We start from the raw sequence: 8,117 nt of genomic DNA on the forward strand, positions 1-8,117 counted from the left end.
AGAAAGACGAACAGACTAGGACGGGAGGAAGAAGAAAGACGAAAGACGAACAGACGAAGACGGGAGGAAGAAGAAAGACAAAAGACGAACAGACGAAGACGGGAGGAAGAAGAAAGACGAAAGATGAACAGACGAAGACGGGAGGAAGAAGAAAGACGAAAGACGAACAGACGAAGACGGGAGGAAGAAGAAAGACGAAAGACGAACAGACGAAGACGGGAGGAAGAAGAAAGACGAACAGACTAGGACGGGAGGAAGAAGAAAGACGAAAGACGAACAGACGAAGACGGGAGGAAGAAGAAAGACGAAAGATGAACAGACGAAGACGGGAGGAAGAAGAAAGACAAAAGACGAACAGACGAAGACGGGAGGAAGAAGAAAGACGAAAGATGAACAGACGAAGACGGGAGGAAGAAGAAAGACGAACAGGCGAAGACGGGAGGAAGAAGAAAGACGAAAGATGAACAGACGAAGACGGGAGGAAGAAGAAAGACGAACAGACGAAGACGGGAGGAAGAAGAAAGACGAACAGACGAAGACGGGAGGAAGAAGAAAGACGAAAGATGAACAGACGAAGACGGGAGGAAGAAGAAAGACGAAAGATGAACAGACGAAGACGGGAGGAAGAAGAAAGACGAACAGACTAGGACGGGAGGAAGAAGAAAGACGAAAGACGAACAGACGAAGACGGGAGGAAGAAGAAAGACGAAAGATAAACAGACGAAGACGGGAGGAAGAAGAAAGACGAAAGACGAACAGATGAAGACGGGAGGAAGAAGAAAGACGAAAGACGAACAGACGAAGACGGGAGGAAGAAGAAAGACGAAAGATGAACAGACGAAGACGGGAAGAAGAAGAAAGACGAAAGACGAACAGACGAAGACGGGAGGAAGAAGAAAGACAAAAGACGAACAGACGAAGACGGGAGGAAGAAGAAAGACGCAAGACGAACAGACGAAGACGGGAGGAAGAAGAAAGACGAAAGACGAACAGACGAAGACGGGAAGAAGAAGAAAGACGAAAGACGAACAGACGAAGACGGGAAGAAGAAGAAAGACGAAAGACGAACAGACGAAGACGGGAGGAAGAAGAAAGACGAAAGACGAACAGACGAAGACTGGAAGAAGAAAGACGAAAGACGAACAGACGAAGACTGGAAGAAGAAAGACGAAAGACGAACAGACGAAGACGGGAAGAAGAAGAAAGACGAAAGACGAACAGACTAGGACGGGAGGAAGAAGAAAGACGAAAGACGAACAGACGAAGACGGGAGGAAGAAGAAAGACGAAAGATGAACAGACGAAGACGGGAGGAAGAAGAAAGACGAAAGACGAACAGACGAAGACGGGAGGAAGAAGAAAGACGAAAGACGAAGACGGGAGGAAGAAGAAAGACGAAAGATGAAGACGGGAGGAAGAAGAAAGACGAAAGACGAAGACGGGAGGAAGAAGAAAGACAAAAGACGAAGACGGGAGGAAGAAGAAAGACGAAAGACGAAGACGGGAGGAAGAAGAAAGACGAAAGACGAGGACGGGAGGAAGAAGAAAGACGAAAGATGAAGACGGGAGGAAGAAGAAAGACGAAAGACGAACAGACGAAGACGGGAGGAAGAAGAAAGACGAAAGATGAAGACGGGAGGAAGAAGAAAGACGAAAGATGAAGACGGGAGGAAGAAGAAAGACGAAAGACGAACAGACGAAGACGGGAGGAAGAAGAAAGACGAAAGATGAAGACGGGAGGAAGAAGAAAGACGAAAGACGAACAGACGAAGACGGGAAGAAGAAGAAAGACGAAAGACGAACAGACGAAGACGGGAGGAAGAAGAAAGACGAAAGACGAACAGACGAAGACGGGAGGAAGAAGAAAGACGAAAGACGAACAGACGAAGACGGGAGGAAGAAGAAAGACGAAAGATGAAGACGGGAGGAAGAAGAAAGACGAAAGACGAAGACGGGAGGAAAAAGAAAGACGAAAGATGAAGACGGGAGGAAGAAGAAAGACGAAAGACGAAGACGGGAGGAAGAAGAAAGACGAAAGACGAAGACGGGAGGAAGAAGAAAGACGAAAGATGAAGACGGGAGGAAGAAGAAAGACGAAAGACGAAGACGGGAGGAAAAAGAAAGACGAACAGACGAAGACGGGAGGAAGAAGAAAGACGAAAGATGAAGACAGGAGGAAGAAGAAAGACGAAAGATGAAGACGGGAGGAAGAAGAAAGACGAAAGACGAGGACGGGAGAAAGAAGAAAGACGAAAGATGAAGACGGGAGGAAGAAGAAAGACGAAAGACGAGGACGGGAGAAAGAAGAAAGACGAAAGACGAAGACGGGAGGAAGAAGAAAGACGAAAGATGAAGACGGGAGGAAGAAGAAAGACGAAAGACGAAGACGGGAGGAAAAAGAAAGACGAACAGACGAAGACGGGAGGAAGAAGAAAGACGAAAGATGAAGACAGGAGGAAGAAGAAAGACGAAAGATGAAGACGGGAGGAAGAAGAAAGACGAAAGATGAAGACGGGAGGAAGAAGAAAGACGAAAGATGAGGACGGGAGGAAGAAGAAAGACGAAAGATGAAGACGGGAGGAAGAAGAAAGACGAAAGATGAAGACGGGAGGAAGAAGAAAGACGAAAGATGAAGACGGGAGGAAGAAGAAAGACGAAAGATGAAGACGGGAGGAAGAAGAAAGACGAAAGATGAAGACGGGAGGAAGAAGAAAGACGAAAGATGAAGACGGGAGGAAGAAGAAAGACGAAAGATGAAGACGGGAGGAAGAAGAAAGACGAAAGATGAGGACGGGAGGAAGAAGAAAGACGAAAGATGAAGACGGAAGGAAGAAGAAAGACGAAAGATGAAGACAGGAGGAAGAAGAAAGACGAAAGATGAAGACGGGAGGAAGAAGAAAGACGAACAGACGAAGAAAGGAGGAAGAAGAAAGACGAAAGACGAGGACGGGAGGAAGAAGAAAGACGAAAGATGAAGACAGGAGGAAGAAGAAAGACGAAAGACGAAGACGGGAGGAAGAAGAAAGACGAAAGACGAAGACGGGAGGAAGAAGAAAGACGAAAGACGAAGACGGGAGGAAGAAGAAAGACGAAAGACGAAGACGGGAGGAAGAAGAAAGACGAAAGACGAAGACGGGAGGAAGAAGAAAGACGAACAGAGACATAAACATGGAGGAGCTCCAGGTTTCGACGTGGGCGGAAACATTCCCATAATTCACTGCTTTCATGTCAGCTGCAGGATTACCTCACTTCCTGCCGCTCGGTGTGCACACAGCAGCCTGCAGCCCAGGAGAGGACAGGAAGTGCTTCCAGTTCAGAGGTCAGCAGGTCACAGAAAACACTCTCACTAGAAACAGCGGGCGTACAAAGCTTCAGTTAAAGGTTAAGTTTCGTTCTGATCTGTTGACCTGTTATCTTCTCCTCCCTAACTCCGGCCTCGTTCCCTCGTTCATGCAGCTCTTTCTGTTAAATAAGAACACGCCCCGCGAGAGTCTGACCCTCCACAGCTCCTCACTTCATCATCACCTGCGTGTTTACCTGAGTTATTACCTGCAGACTGACCTGCTTAAGAAGTAGAGCATCAGGACATGTGAATAACTTCACTCGTCGCTGTTTATGTTTTAAATTCACATTTATATTTAACATCCAAAGTGTGCAGTGTAAATGAGTTATAATAATGTGATTAAATGTATGTTTGCATCGTTTTATTTGGACCCTGAGAAGACATGTGATGTACACCTGTGACACCTGTGACACCTGTGACATATCATACTTTAATGTAGTTGAAAGCTACAGTGAGACTCAATTCATGTTGAAACAAACAGTTTATTATTCAAACATCTGCTGTCTCTACTTCCTGAACCAGCTCACCACTGAAGAGGCGATTTCAGACGCTTCGTAGACATCAGCCTCACATTTAGCTCCTGAAATCAAAGGTCAGAGTTTAATCAGTTTCACAGAGGTCAGACAGACGTGCAATCAGAAAGTGGTTACATGAAGGAAGAACGTTGAATTTAGATAAGAAGGGATTCTGAAGAAATAACAAACCCTACAGGAAAACTACGGCCACCTGAAGAAGCTGGAGACAATGAAAAACACTGAACACACCTGCAGGAGAATCGTTATCAGTGACACAAACTACCTGAGGGGTCACCAGAACTATCAAGGGACCTTTAAAACATTAGAACCTCCTGTTGGACCCCACACCCTGAAGAAACACCAGAACCACATAAACACTCTCTAGAACGATAATCTAAATCTAGTACCTCCATTACACTCACCAGAAGTCCCGACAAGACCCCGAGAACTTCTTCTTACACTGAAACTTACGGCTCCTACAACAACCTCAGAGACCGCTCCAACACAAGAGCAACATGTTCCTCGGACACCTGAGTAACCTTCCTTTAGGATATCCTCAGTGACCATGACAACCCTCCAAAGCACACTAGACTCACAAAAAAGGAACCAGAGAATCTCCTCAGTGTCCAATACAGGAACAACTTCACATGAACATGATTCCTACTGCTCTCTCAATCCAACCAGAACCTCTTAAAGGAACACGAGAACGACACCTCCTAACAACCTAAAGAGCCTTTTTCTGCAACGCTCTGCCGTCCTGCTGCTCGGCTCTGTTCATCCCTGATCCATAAACCGGGATGTTTGGACACAGACGCAGCTTCTTACCGCTCAGAAATATCTTCCCCGTTACAAAGATGGTCATGGTCACACCCGGCATCACGGAGTAGAAGAGGCCAGGATGAATCTCTGGTTCATAACTGTGGAGAGCCAAACACACAGGAACGTTCAGTGAAGACGACGCTGCCCGACTGCCAGTTTAGGTCTGTTGCTTTCAGACAGATTCAAACATCTCTAAGATTGTCTGAGTTCATGTTATATGTTAGTAGTTATCATGTATGTTGATTATTAAACAGGTGTATAAATCTGAAATAGAGATGTTGTGGTTTAACTAGCAGTTTCTGACAGAGTTTAAAGTCCTCTCTGTAAGTGCTGCTTCCAGGTTTGAACCCAGTGCTCTGCATCCAGTCCTCGCTAACCTAAACATCAGCTCATGCACTTAAACACTTGGACCGGGTCCATTCAGACGGAGGACAGCTGCTCAGACTCTCCTGACCTGCAGTGGTGATAAAGAGCCATTCGCTCCAGACTGATGGGGAAGGTGTGGCAGCTGGCCACGATGTTGTGGATCTTAAAGTTGAGGAAGCGGACGGGGAAGCCCAGCTTCTGCACAATACGGGCGTATTTCCTGGCTAACAACATGGACTGCTCCTCACTGCACAAACAGACAAAGGTCAGAGGTCATTTGAATCCTGAAAACTGCTTGCATAGTTTTGGGAGATAAAACCAGACGGACCTCTCAGCTCCCATACAGGTAACCCTCCCAGATTTGGAGATGGTGGCCAAGGACCGAGGCTTGCGGATCCTCATGAAGAGCACGCTGAAATTCTGAAACAGGAAGCTGAGCGTGAGGAGCAGTCCTCGGAGTGACGGCAGAGATGTGTTTTAAACGAAATGTGCGTGAAGAGTCGGGCTGAGTCCGTACCTTGCTGTTGTACATAACATTCCAGGTCTTGGAAGCGATGAAGTTCAGGTCGAGAGGGCAGCCCAGATTCACCGTAGAGATGACGTTTCTGCAAACGGACACACAAACACACAAACACTGGGTGTGTGAGACGATCAAACGCTCCAGCAGTGATACCAAATGGACCTTCTGGTGAGTGTGTTTTTGTTCACTAAAGGTGAACAAACTTTCCATCTGAACTTTTTAGCAAACATGGACAGAAACTCCAGAGAAGCGACGGCATAGATTTTGTGTTGAGATGGTTTGTTGTGTCTTACATTATCTGTGGGTTGATTTGCAGAGGCATCGCAGGGATCGACTGAGGACAGGACTCCTGCCTGGACGGACCGCCTGGACACGTCACTGCTGCTGTGGCATTCTGGGAGTTGTGGTCCCAGCTGGTGCTTTTTTCTGGAAACACTTTGACGGTTTGCTGTCTTTCAGTGTTTGGATCAACGTCAGTGCTTGTAGTTGTCGTTGTACCTGTGTGGCCAGGGCTGGCCTGTTTGCGGAGCTCATTGGGCAGCAGGCTGAGGAACTGCTGCTCCTCATTCATCTCCTCTTCCACGACCAAGTTTGAGAAGTCCTGCAGCAACAGACAGAGAGAGTTACATCATCTACTGATCAGAAAGTAAAGGATTAATGTGGTTACATTTCAGACTTCACTGCTGCTGAAAATAGTCCCCAAACAAACGCACAATGTCCTCTGGTTTGTATGAGAAAAACTACATAGCCAGCTTTTTTTAAATAAGGTGTTTTCAGATGTAAATGTTCAGTAGGAACCAATGAGCTCGGAGCTGATAGCAGCAGACAGGAAGTCAGAAGACATCACCACATTTCAATTTAAATGTCCAAATAAAACTCCAGAGTCATGGAGTGAACCCTTCAATGGTCGTACTCACATTTGCGATGAACTTGTCAAAGAACAGCTCCAACTCGGACTTCTCCATGACTCCAGAACCTTCCAGCAGCTTTTGGCCTCAATCAACTAAAACTGTTTTATGTTTCGTCTATAATTATAAATTGATGTTAATGCTTACATTCAAACAGGTGAGTCTCCTTGGTGTCACGACAACACTGTTGCTAGGTGAGTGAAATAACAAGGCAACAAAGACATTAGCTTGTTATTTTTCAAATAAAGCGAGAGGAAAATATATTATATTATATACAACTAATTCTGCACAATGAAAAGTTACACTTTTTGTATTAAAGTCAAATTTAAAGCACATTTAAATGTTTTTTTTAAGTCTTTATTTTTCGCTGTGGTGTTACTACTTTATGCTGTTTATTTTAATTTACTGTCCAAATACAATAAGATATATAGTTAGATAGTATACAAAATAGACTCAAATATATGGAAAAATAGTATCAAAATATAGTTAAAAAATACATAAAATTCAGAGTGAAATAAATACTAAAATATAGTAAAACAGTATAAAAAAATATGAAATCATTTAAAAATATAAAATAAATATAAAGTAAAAATATACAGTTTCCTGAAACTTTCTGGCCAATAAAGTGATCGAATTAAATTGAACATGCAGATTGATCGTTGTCTTCTCTCTCTACATGAGCGCTGTGCTGAACCTGCTGCCTGGTTAGACCACACTGACATCTGGTGGTGGGGACGGGAACAGCAGCTACAGACGTGTAAAATACTGAGAATAAAGTTACGTCCTCCTCTTTATACACTGACACCGTCTGAGTTTAAATTAAGTTTGAATATAAGTTCAGTTCTGATATATGATGACACCCTGAGATCCTCACAGTGTTTTCACTCCTGCCGATTTGCTGATTGTTCGACTGTAGATAATTACAGCTGCAGCTTCTTAACTACATAAACACACCACTTCCTGTCTGCTGTTATCTCTCTGCTGCATCACGGACATCAAGGACTCAGTTTTATCACTAAGAACAGAAAAAAAACATTAAAACTAAAGTGTGTTTCATCTTTTATGAACTCTGCTTCTTTTCCCTTCTTCATTTTAAGGAGTCATTTCTTTACTTTCTCCTGTCCTTCCCCTGATCCTTTGATTTCTTTTTTTTTTTCCCGTTCACTTTCCATTCCCCATCATTGTTATTTATTTATTAACTCTTTTATTTCCATCCCGTACTTGTTCCTTAATTCTTGTGCCCTTACTTCTGTCCTTCATAGTTTCCTTCGAGGTTCCTTCTTCTAGTACATCCCATTAATTATGTTGATTTCTTCCACCCAGCACTGAAACTACACCCTTTACCCTGTAGTGTTATAACGTTGGGTACTTTCCTTCAAATCATTTCTAATTGGTGTTTCCTGTGACTGTTTGGGTCCATCTCGTTCCCTCTCCCCTGTTAATTGCCTGCTGCTGAGTGTGTGTCAGAACAGTATTGAGGCTCGGCCGCTGCCAGATGTGGGCCTGGGCGTCCTTGCGGTGAGTTAACCACAGTGAAATCTGAGCCTGGCCCGGCCTGGCTCGCTGTATTTTGGGATGTTTTACACGGGGCAGGACAAAGACACGTTACCAGGCGGGAGCCCCGTGTGAGCAGATGTTCCTGCTCCG

General features: G+C 44.7%; 1 protein-coding gene across 1 annotated transcript; it reads right to left on the bottom strand.

The window, feature by feature from the left end:
- Positions 1-4,581: 4,581 nt before the first annotated feature.
- Positions 4,582-6,527, bottom strand: LOC138593091 (uncharacterized). Its single transcript, XM_069663928.1, has 6 exons — positions 6,480-6,527; positions 5,856-6,163; positions 5,560-5,647; positions 5,371-5,462; positions 5,131-5,289; positions 4,582-4,774 (listed from the first exon to the last, which is right to left on the bottom strand). The coding sequence occupies exons 1-6, from the start codon at positions 6,525-6,527 to the stop codon at positions 4,582-4,584; spliced, it is 888 nt and encodes a 295-aa protein (XP_069520029.1).
- Between the last annotated feature and the right edge of the window lie 1,590 nt (positions 6,528-8,117).

Source organism: Semicossyphus pulcher, unplaced genomic scaffold, assembly GCF_022749685.1.
Source record: "Semicossyphus pulcher isolate SPU_LCO1_2020_fin unplaced genomic scaffold, fSemPul1.0.p SCAF_16, whole genome shotgun sequence".
Classification (NCBI taxonomy): domain Eukaryota; kingdom Metazoa; phylum Chordata; class Actinopteri; order Labriformes; family Labridae; genus Semicossyphus; species Semicossyphus pulcher.

What these genes read in the sequence shown, in the direction of transcription:
- LOC138593091 (XM_069663928.1), bottom strand. Translation starts at nt 6,527, where the DNA reads ATGGAGAAGTCCGAGTTGGAGCTGTTCTTTGACAAGTTCATCGCAAAT. An exon ending in TTGACAAGTTCATCGCAAAT is followed by an intron (nt 6,164 to 6,479) that starts GTGAGTACGACC and finishes CTGTTGCTGCAG; the next exon opens with GACTTCTCAAACTTGGTCGT. An exon ending in ATGTTATGTACAACAGCAAG is followed by an intron (nt 5,463 to 5,559) that starts GTACGGACTCAG and finishes TTCCTGTTTCAG; the next exon opens with AATTTCAGCGTGCTCTTCAT.